This window comes from Tauraco erythrolophus, chromosome 14 (genome assembly GCF_009769465.1).
Source record: "Tauraco erythrolophus isolate bTauEry1 chromosome 14, bTauEry1.pri, whole genome shotgun sequence".
Lineage (NCBI taxonomy): Eukaryota > Metazoa > Chordata > Aves > Musophagiformes > Musophagidae > Tauraco > Tauraco erythrolophus.
Genome location: NC_141478.1, coordinates 10,645,817 through 10,665,789, shown reverse-complemented (window position 1 = coordinate 10,665,789; position 19,973 = coordinate 10,645,817). Strand labels below are relative to the sequence as shown.

The 19,973-nt window shown below is 38.1% G+C and overlaps 1 protein-coding gene across 1 annotated transcript in view; it reads left to right on the top strand.

Moving 5' to 3' along the window:
* Positions 1-19,973, top strand: part of ADAMTSL3 (ADAMTS like 3) — a 181,620-nt gene that overhangs the window by 102,590 nt on the left and 59,057 nt on the right. Inside the window, exons 6-9 of the mRNA XM_009984607.2 lie at positions 2,903-3,029; positions 12,012-12,086; positions 17,440-17,597; positions 18,583-18,694. Coding sequence (XP_009982909.2) covers positions 2,903-3,029; positions 12,012-12,086; positions 17,440-17,597; positions 18,583-18,694 — 472 coding nt within the window. The remainder of the gene's footprint in view (positions 1-2,902; positions 3,030-12,011; positions 12,087-17,439; positions 17,598-18,582; positions 18,695-19,973) is intronic.

The window sequence follows — 19,973 nt, the reverse complement described above, 5'->3', positions numbered from 1 at the left end:
AGTCCCTTGCAGCCAGCACTCTTGTTTTCTTCCTGTGGCATTTGTGTATTATTAAAAAATAAGCAATAATACTGTATGAAACAGTCCTCTAAGGTATGCTGCTGTGCTGATTATCTTTTTTTCTTACATTCCGTGTTGGACCCAATAGTGCCTTGTGTTTGCACAGTTGTATAATTCTTGTGATATGCAATGAGAGTTTGTTTTTGTGGTGACTGTGTGTAATAGCTCAGTATGTATGTTTATTGTTATCATATTGGACTTTAATGGGCTGGTCTTGCAAGTACTCTGTTTGCTCAATACGCTCCTCCCACCAAAGGCTTGCAGGATCTGTAGCCTACAAATATGCAACAGCTTAAATGAATAAAAATAGCAATTTCTCACACAGAGTAACACAATGTGCAGCTTTAGTTTTCCTTTAAGAATTAATTGATGAGTGGATAAACAGATTCTTAATATTTAAAAAATGAGATTACACTATGGAATGGAAACGTGTTTGTGAGATCTAGGGAGAGATTATGCTTGCGGTAGTTCTAACAATTTACCTCCATGCGCTAGTAGTGTCTTTATGTGAATAAGAGCAGGAGAAGCAGCGGAGAGCAATAAATACTTTAAGAGTCTACCAGAGAGAAATATAGACTCTCTCAACTACTGGTATGTTCCTCATCACTGCACCATCTGAATGTTTCATAATCTCTAGGAGATTTATTCTTGCAACATCCCTGTGAGGTGGGGAGTTGCAGTTATACCCCTTTCACAGATTGGAATCGAAAAAGCAGAGGAAGTTTTCAAAGGTCAAAAAGAAAGTCTGTTGTGGAGCTGGGAACTTAGAGAGTTGTCAAGTCTAAGGCCAGTGTGTCGAGCACTGCATTATTACATCCCTCAAAATTTTATCTGCTTTCTGATTCACACAGTGGCCCCGTCAGTTTCTGTTTCTGAAAGGGTGGTGGTTTTGTTCATTTATCAATGGTAACTGACGATAAAATGGGAAGATAAGCTTGTTTAGAATAATTTATTTACAATCATTTTCTTTTTTTTTTTGTTCTCTGGATGTCAGTAATGAACCTAGAGCTAATATTTAAAAACATCTTCAAGTGAAAACATTTTAATCTTTAATCCAATATGAAATTATACTATGGTGTTCCTGCATAGCTTCTATGTAGTAAATAAGCACCTGTTCTGAGATGGTCTGATTTCACACACGTGTGTGTTAATTTGTTTTGTTTTTACAACTGATTTTTTTAATTAACACTCAACATTAAATCATTTCAGGTTAACTGCTTTTTTTTTTAATGAATTCTTTGCTGGACTGCATAGGATAAAGGTCTCCAGTTGCAGGAATAAAATAATTTCTTGCTGCTAATGTAGATTTCTATGGTAAATCTGAACCCTTTAGTAAGGAGATGCTGTTCAGGGTGGCATCTCTTTCAACTGAAGTACCATAAACTGTCGTCCATAATGCCCTTGTCTTAAGAGAATGCAGAATGTAGGAAATTGACAAAAAAAGGGAAAGGGGCAAGAGTGGGAGTTGGAGCTGCTTAGCAGTCTTTCCTATAGACACATGAAGCTTCAAGATTACATTTCTCCATGTTTGGCAGCGGATGTGCATGATTTGTGTGGTGTGTGTGTTAACTCAGAGACTGGAAGACCCAACCCTGACTCTTACGTGCGGACTCGATCTTCACCTCTCCAAGGGGATCGTGTGTCAGTTCTGGCATAGCACAGATGCGGTGGATCTTGGCAGCTAAGACTTGCCCCTTCCAAGCATTTTTATATAGGAAGAGGAGTGTGCTGGCCAATTTCAGAATTCTAGCATGGCTTTTAACTCTGAATTTCCAGAGGGCTTTCTATCCATTTGTCAGCTTGGAGTTCGTTTAAACATATATGTCGATGACTAATTAGCTGCACTTCTCGGGGATGTGTGGATAGAAGAGGTGCATAGGCTTACTTGAGAAAATTTGAAGCTGCAGATTAGCTTTTTAACACACTGCTCAGCAATTGGTACTCCCTGCAAATTTCATCTACAAAACAGTGAAGGGTAAGATAGATGAGACCAGATATTTATCACCCTTTCAGCAATAAGGTGCTTTTTGTCAATGTTGTCTATTTGTCTTCCCATTCTCACTCCCATGCTTCTTGTAGGGTGACGGATAAGAAGAAAAAGAAAAAACTGGAAAAATATTTCCTTTATAGTTTGCAGAATTTTCAATGGATAGTTTTTCAAAAACTTTACTTTTGGAATTTTTGACAGTATTTAATTTCGGGTGTAAAAAAATAATAAAAATTATTGGAAAGCTTTATAGATCAGGTCTCATATTCAGAAATAAAAAAATCAAAATATGATAAATGAATCATCCAAGATTTTTAAAACCTGGTTAGTAAATGTATGTAGTTGACATTGATGTGAATGGCAAATAGGAGATCTGCTCAAATGCCAGTTAAATTTTGAATGGCCAAGACACTAGACTATAAGCACTGCCCAACAGCTGCTCGCCTGTGAAGCTGAAGGCCGAGTGCCCTTTAAATATTTAGCTTGGGTTATTTCATTGCACTAATACTTTCTCAGACATAGTTAAACAGGTGATAAAAACCAAATTGTAAATAACATAGTTGTCCCTTGTGTTGGAAAGAATAACGCTCAATGTTATTCATTCACACAAATGGTGGGAGATTGATTCGTGTATTTCCTGTGCTTGAATAGCTTAATATGTCAGTTGTTGTGGTTCATCATTAAAATAATGGAAATGACAGTGTGCTTTTAAAATCCTAAATAGCAAGATATGCTTTGAAAGAATGAGGCCAGCTCATAAAATCAAATGGATAACATAATAAATAAAATTCCAGAAACCTGAGCATGTCTACTACAGCTTTGCCCTCCTTCTGACTGTGGTGTTGATGTTGGCAGGCAGTAGGCTGTGATCGACAACTTGGGAGCAATGCCAAGGAAGACAACTGTGGAATCTGTGCAGGAGATGGTTCAACATGCAGGCTTGTGAGGGGACAAACTAAGGCACATGTCTCACCAGAAAAAAGTAGGTTGCAAATTGATCCTGTGATAATTTATCCTTGACTATGTTTTCTGCTTGTATATTAACAGAATATTGACCTTTTCGCTATGTACTTGTTTGCAGCTTTCCAAAGCTACTTATTCTAAAGTCTGTGCTAGATTAGTCTATTGAAATTCCATGAAGGATACCACACATTAGGGTATAGCTAGGAAAGAATTTGAGATATGCTTTTTTTTTTTAATAGAGCTACTCAATTCATTCTATCAGGAATAACCATCAAGATGCACATCTTATTTTAGAGGGTATCCTTACGTTGCAATATATGTGATGTTGCAGCAATGTTTTTAAATCGTGGAAACATCTTATAGATGGTTTTATGGAAATTGTGGCCTGTGATTTAAAGTGCCTGGTTTTCAACTTAACTTTGCTTCTTTTTTCTTTTTTTCTTTTAAGTGTCTAAAGACAGTTGAACTTCAGAGGCAAATTAACTACTTGTATGGTACAGAAAGCACAAGGTGAAAGAGAATAATACTTTATTCTTTTGTGTGTGTGTTTGGCTCAAATTTTGCCATTCTTTCTCAAAATAATTAACATCTTACTATGAATAACTCTATAGGTCTCAGTAGTATTGAAAATGTGAGAGAGAGGCTATCAGAATTACACCCTTTACTGGAGTCTTAAGAGTCTGGCTATGTTGATATCCAGGCAAGGTTTGTCAATAGAGGCTCACCTCTGACAATTGTGCTTTCCACCCTCAAAAAGGTGGATGCTCCCTGTAATCTCACAGCATATGTCCCACGTGTTTATCGTGAGATAGTTGCCTTACATCTGTTTTTTTGAGTTTCTGAACTCACAATATTCATTTGTCACATGGAGATGGAGCCTTTGGGGTTTGTTACCTTCCTGCAGAGCCACAAGATGCAAGGGTCATGATCTGGTGCTCTTAGAGTAAAGTTAGTACTCAAAGTTCAAACGCAAGCAGGTATTTTTTTTAAATGGATGAAGCACCTGCCTTTGACAGCTGCATATATATTAGTATTATAGTTCAGCCTGCAAAGATTTCACTTGTGCCCTGACTTTGAAAGAGCTGTTGTATATTGAATCATGCTTAATTCTTATTGTGGAATATAAAAATATTTCCATGGGTTTTTCTAATGTCACTTCTTGCAGTATGCTTCAATGTGGATGTAACTTGAAGTGTAGCATATGCCATCTTCATACTTATTACCTTACAGTGTGATCACTTGTATTGATCTACAAGGTTTCGAGTTAGGCTGTCCTACACTGTGCAGGTGCATAACTTCTGTCATTCAATACATATGTATAAAAATGTTAATCTAAATAAAGAAGCGCATTTTTTTGTGGCAAAATCTTTTAAAGACACAGAATAACTTTGCACAAGTCAAAGAACTTTTTTTTATTTACCAGATGGGCTATCAGTGTCAACCTTTGCCTTGCATTTACTACAGGCCTTTTTCATGGATGGGAGAATGTACTTCAGTAATTTGTAAAGTTTTTCATTCTGAAACACTGAGGAAATATCCTGAATGTTTGAAGTGAGCTGAAAAAGAGTTTTACTGGAGGACCACTTTTAATTCACTTTATCTTATCAAACACTCAGAGCTTCGGATCAGTACAGAGCAAGCACTTTCGAAGCAGTAAAGGCTGGATAATGTTTTTGTACTATTACCAGGTTGTATTTGTTTTGTGTGGCTACATATAGATAGATAGAGCTATATAGGTCTATATATATAAAAAATAGCTCTTCCCCTCTCTGATGTGAATGTCAGCTGGAACAGAAAGGAATTGCATTACCTTTTACCAGCAACAGAGGTTCTCCTGGAGAAGGACAATTCCTGGGGGCACCTCAGTTAGTTCTAAGGAAACCCAAACTAAACTTGTTGAATTTGTAAATCTGGTTGAATAGTTCATGCTAAGTGAAACAGAGATTCACATTTAATTGCTGCTTAGTATGTAAGTACAGTAAAGACAAAGTGATAAGAAGGATCTGGTTTTGGAACTGTCATTTTGCAACAGAAAATATTAAATTCACTTGTGGTATTCTCACATGGGTAAGAGCTGACTACAGCTGACATCGCTTAATAAAAAGTCTCCCATTGCCTTGACCAGGTTATGAAGAATACCCATGGCTCACTGTTTTCTGTGTCATATTTCAGTGGCTCTTGAAGCGTTCTTTAAAATTAAAGATGAAGAAAGACTATTTTGGGGAAAGAAGTCAGTTACGCTAAGTTTTGGTTTTAGCTTGCACTGCAGTAGGCTAGATTATATGAATGAAATACTATTCACATAAGCAAAATACTACGGATGCTACTAAAATCAGAAATTTTGATGATTTTCTTGGTATTATTATAGTGCCAAATCTTTTTTTGAGTCAAGTTTTTCAACACTATGGAAGCAGTTCCGTATAATTATCCTCTGTGTGAATGAAATGTGGAAATAAATCCATGCTTTCTTTGGGCTAATGTATGAGTGAAGGGAGACACAATACCTTCCAAACAGTCATTTGGAAGCTTTCAGAGCTAGTGTTGAGAAGTAAAATATCGACACATGACAGACATGCATTTAAGAGGGAACTTGCAAGGTTGTGAGCAGGATGTAAATTTTATTGTGCAATGAGACAAATTAAAGAATTGGAAGGAAAGCAGGAGTCAAAGATTTTATTATGACAAAAAATCTTGATCCTTATTTTAAAAAAAGAAATTTTGTCATTGATAGCAAAGTCCTCACAAAGGGCTCACTTTGTGTTATTATCTTTTTTTGTGTGTTTTTACATGAAATGAATGCCTTTGATCAGAAAGCTAAACAGCACTGAGAGAAATCTAACTGTTTTGCAAATATGAAATGAGCTGTCATTTCAAAAATTCTTTTTTTTTTTTTCACTAACACTTAATTGCCTTTGAAAGATGAAGTAAGTTAAACTTCTGCTAGCGAGCCAGATTCTAACATTCTGGTAAAATGATTAAAGGTTTGACTAATGATATTCAAACAAAAAGCGTAATAGGTCGTAAAATGTACCGTTCCTTTGGGAAATGAGATATCATGGGCCTGATATTTCTAGTACTATATGCATGGAACTCCCATTAACTCCACTGCACTTCGTGCACATGGAAAAACTGTAGGATTGGGCCCTGTGTCTGCTTTCTGCACCATGGTAGGAAACTGTTCTGGTCCTGATACCAAGGAAGAAGAAAAGATTCTGTTTGAGTTTAATAGGGAGTGAAGTTGAAGGCGCGAACTTGTCCTAATCTGATCTTATTTGATTCTCAAACTGTTTGATATTTGCAAGTTTTACCTTTCTTGACTTTTTGCTAAAACTTCATACAAATGTTTCAATATCGATAGCTTTGTAACTGTTTTAACTTCTTGCCATGCGTTTTATTCCCTATGGCACTTGTGTGATTTACCATTGGTCACTTATTGTCACATGTTTGTATGTCATCATTCCTGAGCACACTTAACCAAAAACCTAATTTCACTTTGGTCATTTATCTAAACAGAGGCCTTCTACAAGGCTCCCTGTTCAGTATCATCAGCCAGCTCAGTTTTGTGACAAGTTTCTATCTCACATCTTTTCCCCCTCTTTGAAATCAATATGCATGGATCTAGTAACCCCCATTGTCAAGGTTGCCTGATACTTCACTTTATATGAATGATTTTTTTTCAAAAATTCAGTAGTTGAGTCAGAAACTTCCTATGCCTGTTGCTGAATGTTTTGGAGAAAATTCAGCCAAAACAACTCAGCATATTTCAAGGACACAGCAGAGAAAAACATGTTATTTCCCACTGTCAAAACATTTCTGAAACCTGTTTTTTAATATGTCTTAACATCTCCCATTGTTGGACTTCATTACAGATCAGGGATTTGAAATTTGGCAGGCAATGGTCTTCTGGTCATGGACAAATCTTTTGCAATATCTGTGAACATGAACACATTTTACTACAACCTTTCAAAAAAAAAAAAACCCAACACCTTTTCCTTCAGGCTCTGTAGAGGCTTCTCGGATGTTAACAGCTGACATTTCAGGAAACTTGTCCTTTTAAGTGTACTCTGGCTTGTTACATGTCCTAACTGCAAACAGATCATATGTGTGCAATCTCCTTAGAATAAATTAATATGTTGCTCTTCCAGAGCTAAGCTATTAAAAAGTTGCCTTGAGGTTGCTCGCTCTTTCTGCTTTGCTGCAGTGTAGAATGGGTACCATGAGGTGAACTCTATGATGCCTCCTACCTCACATTCAGGCTTTATAGAAGAGATTTTGTGCTGAACTTCAGCCTTATGATTGGGAGTGATAATATCACTTGAGGAGAGGGAAAGACAAGATGAGACTAGCTGAACAGAAAAATTTGACATTATGTTCATACAGCAAAGGAAAGGCAGATATGAGAAGGAAGGAGGAGGACCTAGGCCTGGATGTACAGATACATTGAGTCAAGGAAAAGAAGGAAGAGAGGAAGACTAAGATTAGATAAGGAATCTGGGGTGGGAGATGGAGTCAGAAACAGTCTGAGAGGAAAGGGAAAAATCAACTGTATTTGAGCTAGAAGAGGGAATTGGGACTGGTTTGGCAGGAAAACTCTGTGAGGGAGGGATAGAATGCGAATACATTAGCATTTCAATTTGGATATGAAGTGTGGGTTTTGAAGCATGTTTCATCATGGTCCTAACATACTGCTCATCAGTTCATATCATGTAGTAGTCTTGGAGAGCATAAACTGTATTTTTTTGGATGAAGCTAAGGTGGAAGATGTGCCCTAGAAAAGCACTTAGTGTTCTCCAAAAGCTAGCAAATATGCAGTCCATGGGATCAGATCAGAGTTAGTTCAAAATGAAGCATCTGGAATGTGTATAGTGTGGATGCTGGGTCATCACCACCAACTGTTTAAGTCTACAAATCCGTTGAGTTTGGTTGGTTTACTTGAGGCTGTTATAGGTAGTATGAAGGCTCCTTCTTTACTTTCCTGATCTCTCTTGTAGAAATTCCTGTGTAAGAACATTGACTATTTCATTATTTATTTCACACTGCATTTCCATGAGTTCCGTTTTGTTGATGGGCACACTTACTGTGTGTCTTTGTACATTTTCTCCAGCGCATACAAATTTTAGAAGAGGTGTCCAGAAGTAGAAAGAAGTACGTAACTAAGATGAGTTGAGGTCACACTGTCTCAAAAGCAAGTTACCACACCTCAGAAATACTTACTCAACAACGCAAAGAAGTGGCACTCTCAGATGAAGAGACAGGCTTGAGTCATAGGACCAGTGGACAGAGGGAAGGAGGAGTGGGAGAGTGTGAGATGGAGAGGGAAGGACTTAAGGACAGAAAGGATGTGCCCATGCAGATTTTGCAATGTAACTTCTAGGGCCAAGATATGTAACTGCTGCTTTCAGTGGGACGTACCTATCCAGTTTGGGTGTCTCTTAAAGAGGATGTATTTGACTTTGCACAGATTCTTGTCAGTAGGCGGGTCAGCACATACACCAGCACCAGTCTTCTGAAATGACACCTGATGTTAGAGTGGGTGAGGGGAGGCACTGCAATAAGACTTCAGACGTTTTGAGCTTTTTAGTTCCCTTGTGCCGATAGTTGTTCCTGGGCTGCTGCTGTTTGTATTTTGAGGCACACAGACCTTAGATCAGAACTGTAGGACCAGCAGGTAAATGCTGAGCAAATACATGGAAAGAAACAGTTTTTATAGGCCTGAAATAAACCCTCTGCCCTGCTGTAAGAGGAGAGAGGGAAAAATCCCAACTGGCCCATAAGCGAAACAGTAAATGGGTCCACCATGGCCCACATGGAAAAATAAATAAAACCTGCTGAACTGGATTGAGCTCAGGAATGTGGCTCCTTTATTTTGATCCTGGGGATTAGCTCCCAGTCTTACCATAGCAGGGAGTCTGATCTTGCTCTCATTGAAATCCAAAATCTAAATCCACATTAGCACCATAGAAACAGGATCAAACCTTGCCGTCTAAAGTAAAAGCAATCCGGGAGCTTAATGAGCAAGTGCCGCGCGTGGTGTGTGCGCGCGCGCACACGTTTGCCGAGAGGGTCCCTGGGCAAGAGCAGAAAGCCGTTTCAAGCAGGTGCTGGAGAAAGATGGTCCACGTGCCCTTGGGAATCCCTGCAGTGGAAGAAGTGTTAGAATAGAGAGACGGTATCTAACCCGTTTCTCAGTTTTTAAGGCGAGCTTTACGACTCTAAAATCAGATTTTACAGTCTAGTGTCTCTGCATGTTCCGGATGATTTTGAGCTTATTTGTTTTCAGCTTTAGACAAAGATCAGCAATTAACCTGCAAAGATACATAAATAGTGTAAGGAGTGGGGAGTAAGGAGATAATTGTGGAAATTCTAAGTATAGATTTCAGGGCAGGAATTTCTCCTTGTGTTTTCATAACAGTTCACTGCTTTTAACAGTGCGGATCCTACTGATTTAATGGAAAATGTACACATAACCATTTTTAAATGGGTTTACAGGACCTTGTGTTCCTTTAAGAATATGAATTATATGCTTCAACTGAGAACCAGAGGCCTTTGGAATATATAGTTTTGGATCCAGACCTGAACAGTATTAACTACTGTTTTGTAGGAAGTAAAAACTGTCCTCAGGAGAAGATGGAGTCCCTTAGGTCAGCTCTGTCCCTTTTTCTTCCAATTTTGCATCTCTGTTCAGAATTCCAAAACCCTCACTTTGATTTCTTTCTTTTTTTTTTTTTTTTTCCGGTAATTTACTTCATCTCATGGAAAAGACTGCCCTAGGTCATAATTATCTCAGGTTACAAGATCTTCTGCTGTCAGACTTCTTGACAGGTCTGTGGGGCTGCAGAGGTTGAACATTGCTGTGGTGGTGAACTCAGTCATCTCCTCTAATGCAAATAAAATACTTTCTGGTAACATTGTCTCTGCTGAAGAGCAACACCAAATTTAGCACCCTCGTGAGACTTTTGGACCATATCAGAGAGTGCTTCGGTGAGGGTGGAATGTCCGTAGTACTGCTAAAAGAATGTGAAGCATCCTGAAAAGGGATCAACAAGGCCTGCCGAGGCGAGCGGAGCTTGCTGAAAGGAGGTGGAGGAAGCACAGCAGAACGGCCCTGGATGTTCTCAGGAGGAGCAGTCCTACACATCTCTGCACATCTGCAAATCTGGCCTCGGCCGTTCAGCACGGAGTGCCCTTGGTTCCACTTCAAAACAGCAGTTGTGTGTATTCAGAACGGGTCATAATCAGACTCTTATTTGAGGTTTTGTGCTATAACTGCTGGTTGGTTGTCAAGACAGGATAGGATTCCTGACCAAGTAGGGACAGATGGGCCCCTCAAACCTGCTTTCTCTCAAATACGGTACAGCACATATGAATTCAGTAGTTATTTCCTTACTTTAAAGATATACACATCCCCACTACCTTCTGGCTATCTTTAGCAATTCGTCTGATGAAAAACCAAGATGCAAAAAGATATTAAGTGGTTCAGTAGTTAATGTTTTTTCCAGGGCTCCTTAGCTGTATTATTGTTCTTACTGTAGTATTTTGCACTCTAGTGGAATACCCAAGTATGAAATTAATAAAGATCATATTTTATTACATCCAAAATAAATTGTTATATTTAAATGACCTTCCTAGAATTGGCGATATAAAAACTGTAACCTAAGAAGGTGTTTATTTCAGAAAAAATAATTGCAGTATTTGCTTGAAGTATCCTGAACATTTGGCAGGATTTCATACTTATGCTAAGGAGATGTAAACCAGAATCTGATAATTTAGCATCTACTATAAAAGGGTCTGGTTTAAAGTGAAAAGAAATGTTCTTCAACTATTTTTTAGTTAAAACAAAACTCGAATATTCTTCCTCTGTATATTGTACTAGCAATTCTGGAGCCAGTGTATCACTGACCTCCAATTCACATTACGTCTTGAATTTGCAAGAATGACCTTCCTCTACACCAGTTAGATGATTAATACAATACCATCCCTGAACAGCACACCTTCTGTGGGGTGTACCTACAATGGCCCATGTTTACAGGTCCTGCCTCAAAGAAGATGTGCAGTTGGGCCGTGATGGAAAAGAGAGACAGCGCATAGGTAGTTTATTGCTTGGACACTTCTCTCGTCCTTTTGTGGATATCGCTGCCGTGCACTGTGCATGCCCTTATCTGCGAGAACTGCTCTAGTTGGCACGAAAGGCTCTGGTCTACTGATTTGATTGTTGACTCAGTTTGCTTGGGCAAATCACAGATTTCGTACATTTGAAATGGAAAGTAATAACTTTCTGGTTTGTAAAATGCACTGAAGTAAGTGTGTTGTACATTTATATACGAAGAGGCCATTCAGGCAGCCAAAAGCTGGTTTGTATTGACATGTCCCATTCAGGGCTGGTTTGGTTTATAGTTAATTTTAAACTGAGGCGCTTACTGGAAGGAATGATCTTATACGGTAGGTTAGATGCAGACACTCTGTTATAACATATACATTATAGCTAATATATATTTGCTCTTAACTGGTCTGTAATTGGTTAAAGGTTAGTGTTAAGTAGATGATTTATTTCCTGCAAGTCCTGCCACTTATTAAAGTTGTGACCTGCAGCAGGAAATGAGGTGTGGGCAAAACGAGACTGAACAGCTGCAGATTTTTGTAAGGGGGAAGTACTACTTAGCAGATTCCTTATGTCGATTCAGTGATTAGGAAATAAAACTAGGACAGCAGAGTGTAAATATGTTCCTAATACACTACTGATACTTCAGTTGTTTTTGTTAATAGCAAATAATTTTCCAATAGCAAGAAAGATTTACAAGTCCATTTGTAAGTCTTAATAGTTGCATAGCATAGCAAACAGACTCAATATACTGTACTTAATAAAATAACATGATTATTTTTAATAGAAAAATTGCGAAACCTGTTAAATATTTTCTTAGACGTGTTTGACGGTTTTCAGTCTAGTTATGTGATGTGCAAATTCCCTGATGCAAGATCTAAAGCAGTTCTTTAATTTTCCTAGGGGAAGAAACCGTGATTGCTGTACCACATGGGAGTCGCAGTGTGAGAATTACCCTAAAAGGACCAGCACACCTTGGTATGACTGAGCTGTTTTATGTATTTATTCATAGGCAGAAGATAAAAAAAGAAACTTGTGTCTGAACTCATCCAAACCTTGGGAATACGCGTAAGATCATGACCTTGATTCCTCCTTGATTCCTTCCATCTTTTATATCCAGCCTGGAGATGATCCTGGAAGTCCATTTAATAAAAAGAAATAGTATACATACTGGTGGTTTCTACATTTCTGTAAACCAAGAAGTTCTTATATAAGATGACTAAAATATGGTACACTCTTAAACCACGTGCAAACAATTATGTCAAAATTACTTTCAAAGTGTTGTATGTGGCATCAATAGTACGCGTATACCCAGCACCAGATTTGTGCTGAATAGTCTGAGATAGTGCAAATAGTCCAGTTGAAGTCACACTTGGTCAGTGAGCAGTGGTCAAGCAAAAGTAATCTAGGCAAAAATGAGTTAAGGTAAACAAAATACATAAAATTAACTACACAAGTCCTGTTTCCTCGTAGTACTTTCGGTCATTACAATAAACCTTGCTATTCCGTTAGATGTTTGTTTCTTAATATTTTCTGCAAGGCTGATGGTAGTGTCTATGGTGATTTCTTCACCCATAGGCCTACTTTACATAAAGAACTAATCATTTCAATGGTAAGTCAGACTGCCATACCGAGCAATGAAAGAAACCATTCGTTTAACATTTCAAGCAATTTTTTTATTAGTAAAAGTAGAAGATTTAATCTGAATCATAGAAATAAAAAGGGCTACTTCTGCTCTGATATATGTAAATAGAAGACAGAAATGCATTTTATTTGAAAATTGCTCATCTATTTGTTTGCTTTGAAGAATATATCGTCATTTTCTTTCAAAGAAAAAACGAAATAAGACTTTCACCTTCGAGTAGCTCCAGAGTGACGATAACTTCTAGCTATAACACTGATATCAATGATGTACAAAGCTAAACTTCTTTTGAAATAAATAATATTCATGTAAAACTGTTGCAAGGGATGTATGAAGGAGTGATCCTGACCAGTTCAGGTCAGGACTCTTGGTCTTTCTTAAGTAGTTCTGCAGAAGGAAGTTGTTGTTTCAGCTTCATATGAAGAGAAAGTACTAGATTCAGTGGCTCCTGGGGGATTTCTGGAAAGCACCGAGGAATGCAGCAGCAACTCGGTAACTAAGTACAGAGTACTCCTGGCTTCCTACCCAGGGTGGTTCCATAAAGAAGCTGTGGCTTGGCATTACCTTTGTTAGCTAGTTCTCTAGCTGAACGAGAATTGTGAAATGTTCCTTTAACGACTTCCCCAGCACATCTGTTTGCAAATCTGTGAGGATTTAGACTTTTGTTACCTAAAATATTTAAAATGACAGAGATGAAAAGCAAGTGAGAGCGATTGTGGGGAGGGAGTGGAAATTGCTTCTGGCTTCATAGCTAGATCTTCAAGAACTGATGTTCTAGGGGATGTGCTTTGGGACAACTCGCTTGTTCGCCTTTCTGACTGTATGTATGCTTCTGGATATCTGTCACAACAGAAAATATCAAGTCGTCTTTGATCTGCACCATCTTTGACTTCTGTATGGTGTGCTGGTATAACTAAAGGCAGAATTTAAAAAGTAATCACCTATAATTACAGGTTCCGTTTGTCAGAGGTGTTCTTCCTGGCTTGTAAGGAGTTGAATTTAACAGGTGGCGCAGGGACTACCTATTGTAGAATTTTATACTACCTCCTGTTGCCAGTGTATACTTATTCTTCAAGTCAAGTCAGCAGCAATAGCAAACACTTGCGCACTATGGAGTGTCTGGCACTTTTCCCTCTATCTTCTGTTCTTTTGTGCTTCATCCTGGGCTTTATGATCTGCTCTTGTTCCAGGGAAACACAGCTGCTGGATTAATCAAAAATGGAAATCTGGTTGGAGAGGCAGCATATAACAGATTTGAAATAAATAAATGCTCTGAACATCATTTTACAATCAGCAGCTTAGTGTTTTAGGAAAGATTGCATTTCTTTGTAGCTGGTAAAAAAAAAAGTATTTTGTTTGTGTGCGTGGACACTTTAAGACACGCAACAGATTCATCAGAGAGCAAAGGTGTTACTTTGGGTTTTTTACAAACAGATCTCTCTTGTACTTCCGTCTGCTTGGATTTTGGGAATGATTCAGTGGAAAATAACCAAATAATTAGTATAAAAAATGATTATGAATAAAATATTTCATTGTATTGGTTTTGTTTTTGATTTGGACTATATTATGGCTTTTCTCGCAGTTGTTTTAAGAGCATTAGAATCAAAAGGAAGACTGAAAGTTCCCTGAAATTGATCCTCCAGCAGAAGAAACAGGAAAACCAGAAGCTAATATTTTTACAAGTGGCTAATGCTAGATAACTGAGTTCATGAACTTAGGGAGGTTAAACTTCACTAAAAGGAACTGAAACTCCTTTTTCCCTTTTTGTCAATTCCTTCTCCGCTTGCAGTGATTTGCACTACTTGACGGTATTTAGCTATACATCTATGCACTGCTTTGTCTTTTGACAGATGCTAAGAGGAAGACAATGTGTCTTGCGTTTTGAAAAGAAAGCATATTTTATTTTGGGGCCCTGTAGTGTGCTATCTACAAACAAACTGCATGGAAAAGAAAGAGCTTGTGGGTAGCAACATGACTTGCTCCTTCTTGCACTGGGAGCAGGAGCTATTTCCCTGAGAATTCTTCCATCTCTCTACACAGCAAGGTTCCCCATGCCAGGCTGCCCTACTCTTGCCTGCTGCTAAGATCATAGGAGGCTTTTGCAGTAGATCTTCCATCCACAGCCAGACAAGGCATTTCCTTGGGGAAAATGTTCTTTTTTTCCAAGGTAAGGGAAGGGAAGCAACATAAAGACAGACAGTTATAGGTCTTCAGCACCAGTGATTATCTCGTTGGGCACAGAAACATGTGAGCATTCAAGAGAATTCTATGTCCTTGTGACTCTGTACGTCTGGAGTCCTGAAGACCCCTCAAGGAAATGTTTTGCTAACTTAGGATGGGGAAACTTACTCCTGAAGCCAAACTTCCCACCTCCCCAGGATTACAGGACCCTGCAGAATGAATAAATATTTGGTGAACTCTTATCTAAACCTTGCCTATACACCAGTTGGTGAAATCTTTGTTCCCAGTTACTGCTCTGAAATCAATACAGTGTTTTGGGGAATTGCTTCCTAATAAGAATTATTATGTTACGTATGTGTTGCATGCACTAGATGCTTGGTTTCACTCTGTTGTAGAAGCCTGTGATGACAAGCACTAGATATTATGAAGCAGAAAAATATTGCATAAGAGGTTATCCATTGTGCTGTGGAATAGCCCTTCACCTCCCTGTGTGACACGCTTCTGGAAAATCTGAGCAGCTGTTCTAAGCTTCACTGACACGACCTCCAGAGACACAGGTCATCACTCTATAGCTGGGCTTTGCAAATAAACACATGCTGTGGATTCAAATCTAGTGTAGCTCCAACATATAAATGTATGTCAGCTCTCAGTGAGTTATTTTGTTGGTTGCTGAACAATATGGTAGGTTTATGCTTAGAAAAACAGCAAAATTATTTTTATTAAGAAAATGAACATAAAGACTGTAAAGTAATGCAACTTGGGTCACAAAATTAACATCTTTAAAATCTTTTTGCAAAAGCCAGATGTCTTGCTTTGCAATCTTAGATGCTAGTTTCAAAGGAGTCCTGTACTCCTGAGGATCCTACTGACTGTGTGTGGAGTTGGAAGTACTTGAAATTTGGTGGCTTGACTCTTATTCAACAAAATGACAGAATAACAGGCATCATGCACTTAATTTACTGTTAAGCCGTGTAAGTTTTTGAGGTCAAGTCTTCGAGAAGCTTAATCCAACAATACTGAGTTCCAGATATTTAAAAGATTATTTTGTAATATGATCAGGAAAGAAAACTTCATAAAAGTTACAAACAAAAATATATACTAATTGTCTTGTTGCTTTTTCTGTGATTTGCTTATAACCATTTGTTCCTGATGCAAATGCATTGGACAATGGAGCGCTTTGATTCCCCGAGATTTTTTTCTCTTTGACAAGTGCATTTGATTCACCACTAGGTTCCTACCCTAGGATCAACATAAAGTAAGTTCCTAGAAACATATCCCTCCTTAAACTTCGTCCCAGCCATGTATGTGATCTTTGTAATACCTATGAGCATAGTGGAACCTAGTGCTTAGAAACTGGGGATAATGTTGGTACCTTTTCAAGGAAGTTTTCTTCTTCTAGAATTTCTTTGCTCACTTTGTTGGGAATGCTTCAGAATGCATTTGTATTCTTTTGAAAGATCTTAAGGAAGAAAACAGTCATGATGGACTGTAGCATTCAGGATATGTTTTCTTTCAGTGCAGGTAAAAACATGCTCTTAACCTAAATTATCTAGCCTGAATTAGGTAACTGTTTCAAGTACCAAAAAAGGCAATGTAGTTGGAGAAAAAGTGTATTTATAGCTCATCAAAAGGTTCCTTTTAGCTAGCCTTGAGCTCATCTGGGATTCATGCCTTTCTCATGCAATGCCCTGATAGATCATAACCAGACCAGTGTATTTCAAGTCACGCATCTTGCTGTGCACATACACTGTATTATGCAGAGCCCAAAATTCTATCTTCATCATGAATATCTTCCTTTAGCTTGGTCCACTTACAGTTCAGTCAGTTTGGAAGTGACTCAATCCTAAAAGACTTCATCTGTCTTTTGGAGTTGTGGGCTGTTAGTTTAATCAGTTTCCAAGGAATGCAGAATAGCTCAAAAAAGGCTTTCACCACCTGTTCTGAGCAAGGGACATCCCTCCGGCAGTGCTGCAGCTACCCACCTCCTGGCCTTGCTTTTTGCTCACATGGGAAATATTAAAAGCTGAGTTAATGACCTCTGGAATGGGTAGAGTGATACAGGTATTGAGGTGAGTGTTTGGTGAGTTTGACACGATTCAGGCTTCTCTGGAGACTGATTGCTGAAATTGCTAGGCTTTCAAGTTGAAGTATGAGTTGCTTTTCTGTGTATAGATTCTATCTGTTTTGTGAGTTTCTTTCAGCTTGTCCTGCTAAATCTGTTGCTTTATAACAATATAGAGCACTTGGTGTAGGAAAAACTGTCTCAGAAGTGCTTCTGGTATGAGAGAATAGCATGTTCAGGCAGATGTTCCTGTGCTGACCTGTCATGCAATTATGTATCAGCCTATAATCTGAAGCAGCTAATATTCTCACAGATATTCGGTGTGGCTTTTTTTAATGCAAATGTACTACTGCTACTTGCAAAGCAAATTTGTAAACATTACTTTGACTTCCTTGAAAAGAAAATATATCCTGTGTAAGTTTACTACTTGCATGTTTCTTCTTTAGTTATAGAATCAAAGACACTACAAGGAGACAAGGGAGAGCACAGTTTCAATGCTCCTGGAACATTTGTCATAGAAAATACAACTGTTGAATTTCAGAAGAGTACAGACAGGGAAATCATAAAGATCCAGGGACCTCTTGGAGCAGATTTCATTATCAAGGTGAGATGTACTATGTACAAATCTTCTAAGATATTGCCAGTATATGCAACAGAGTAGGTGACTGTCCATCAGGTTGTAGCAATACAACAGAATCTTTAGCTAGCAAATAAAGAATCCGAATCTAAGTCCAGAGATAACTTATAGTAAGCATATCCAAACAAATTCAAATATTACAAAGTTAATGTCCTTGTGGTAGTGGAAAGTACCACAGGATCTTTAATGGTAAAAATGGCCATGACTTTTGTTTAAAATATAATTGAAGGAATAGCAGCGTGGTGCTATGCCTTGGATCTGTGTTAATCCAATTGCAGACTGCCACCTACTGAACCTGAGCATTGCTTCCAGCAGCACCCTGGAATTTCCCTTAGACATTGCTAATGCAGCTACTGACCATTTCTAATTCTTTTAAGTTTCTCTTCTACCCAGACCACGTATTGATGGCTTGCATCATATATGCAGATATTTATAGGTAGAAACATATCAATATTTGCTGCCAAAGGAAGATAGTCATATAGTTCTCCTTTGGAATCAACAGGTGTTTCAGTATTATCACACCCCCTTGGCTTTATCTGTCACGTTGTAGAAACAGAATTGCAGTAGCGTTTATTTTGCATCTCCAATATTACATGTGCAGTTAGACTTGCCTAAATATGAACCAGTGTGCTTAGGTCAATTATTGACTTCCCTCTCCAGCAAATTTTTAAAATTTTAGTAATGAAGAGCTGAGGTAGAATACAGTCAGGAACTTTGCCAATCAAAGATTGATAATCAAAGTCATGTTAGTACTTTCAATAATTTGGAAAAAAAGCAACATACAAGTATTTGATTATTGGAAACTTAAATGTAATAGTTACTCTAGACTTTCTAGAAGTTTTATGCCTGTTTTCATATTACTCTCTGCACTGCTATTACATACAAATTATATTTTGAAATTATGTGAATGATAGAGTATGGTATACACGCGTTGTAATGGAAATTTATTCAGACCAGGTACTCTGGATCAAAAGAGAGTGTGGTTCAGTTCTTTTTCTATCAACCCATCAGTCATCAATGGAGACAAACAGACTTTTTCCCCTGCACAGTGACGTGTGGAGGAGGTAAGTAATGGCAATTCTTCAGGAGTGTTTACTGCTGAAGATTAAAAGTGGCTGATTTACAACTTTCATTCTACATTTTTATTGATTAAATGTTTGTTTTTCTTTGCACACTGGCTCTTCTTCAGAAAAATAAATGACAGAGTAGCAGGTAAGTTGGTTGATTAAGTTAGTATGAGCATAGGGTTTTTTATACCTTATACTACTGGAAGTCGTGTTCTTTCATAAGGAATGGTTGTTTGAGTAAGAACTTTGACTAAGAAATAGAGATAGAATGTTCCAAGTGGAAAATAACAATTCAGAAAGGATATTTGGGGAAAGTAAAAAAAAAAAAAAAAACCAATAAGATTTTAAAATAACGATAAGCAAGAGACGAAGGAAGAAGTTATTTTTTATTTCTGGCCACAGTAGTAGACATAAGGGAGAGTTTTAGAACACTTAGTTTAGAAATTAGTTACACAGAAAGCAGAATAAGTAAATAAAATTTAAAGAACAGCTACTATCAATACCTATGGCTGTCTGATCCTAGACACTTAGTCCTCATGGTTATTAGAGCAGCAGGTAGTGTGTTGTAGTATCTGGTTTAAACACTACAGCTTATACGATAGTTAGACAAAGTGCAGCTCAGCTCTGTTAGTGCTCACCCAGCCCACTGCTTGTCATGTCTGGTCTGCAAAAAGCGTGGCCTCATGGTAGGAGTGTTTGAAGTAGATATCTATTTCAGTTCAGCCAGTATTACTCAGGTCACTTAAACAGACTGAGATACTAGTGACACTGGTGCAGTGATTTTCTTGGAGAGTACAACTATGGTTTAAACAGTTACTTGGGACATGAGTAAAAAGAGTTAAAGATGTTTAAAGCACAGGCAAAATCTGGAGATCTTTTGATGGACCATCATTTTGGCACTTGCACCTCACTTTAATCTGAACTGCAGACAATGTATGTGTATAATATGTAGTCCCACAGGAAACTACTGTATCTTACAAGATACTTGGCTTCATGAAGTGTGATTCTTACTGGACTGCGAGTGGCCATACGTATCCTCTGATGATTCATCGCGCTGTGTTTATGAATTTTTCTCTAACCTGTCTGACAAGGGAAGAAGTGTAAAGCATCGAGGTATTTTTGAGGACTGCGTGTGAACACTGGATAGCTCAAGGGACACATTTACCTTCAAAGTAACTGGCTCAAATCCAGCCTTGTTCAGATGGATGTTATGGTTTGAAAATTATAGCTACATGTCAATCTCTTTGAAATTAGCCCATGTTTTCAATGCCCTACT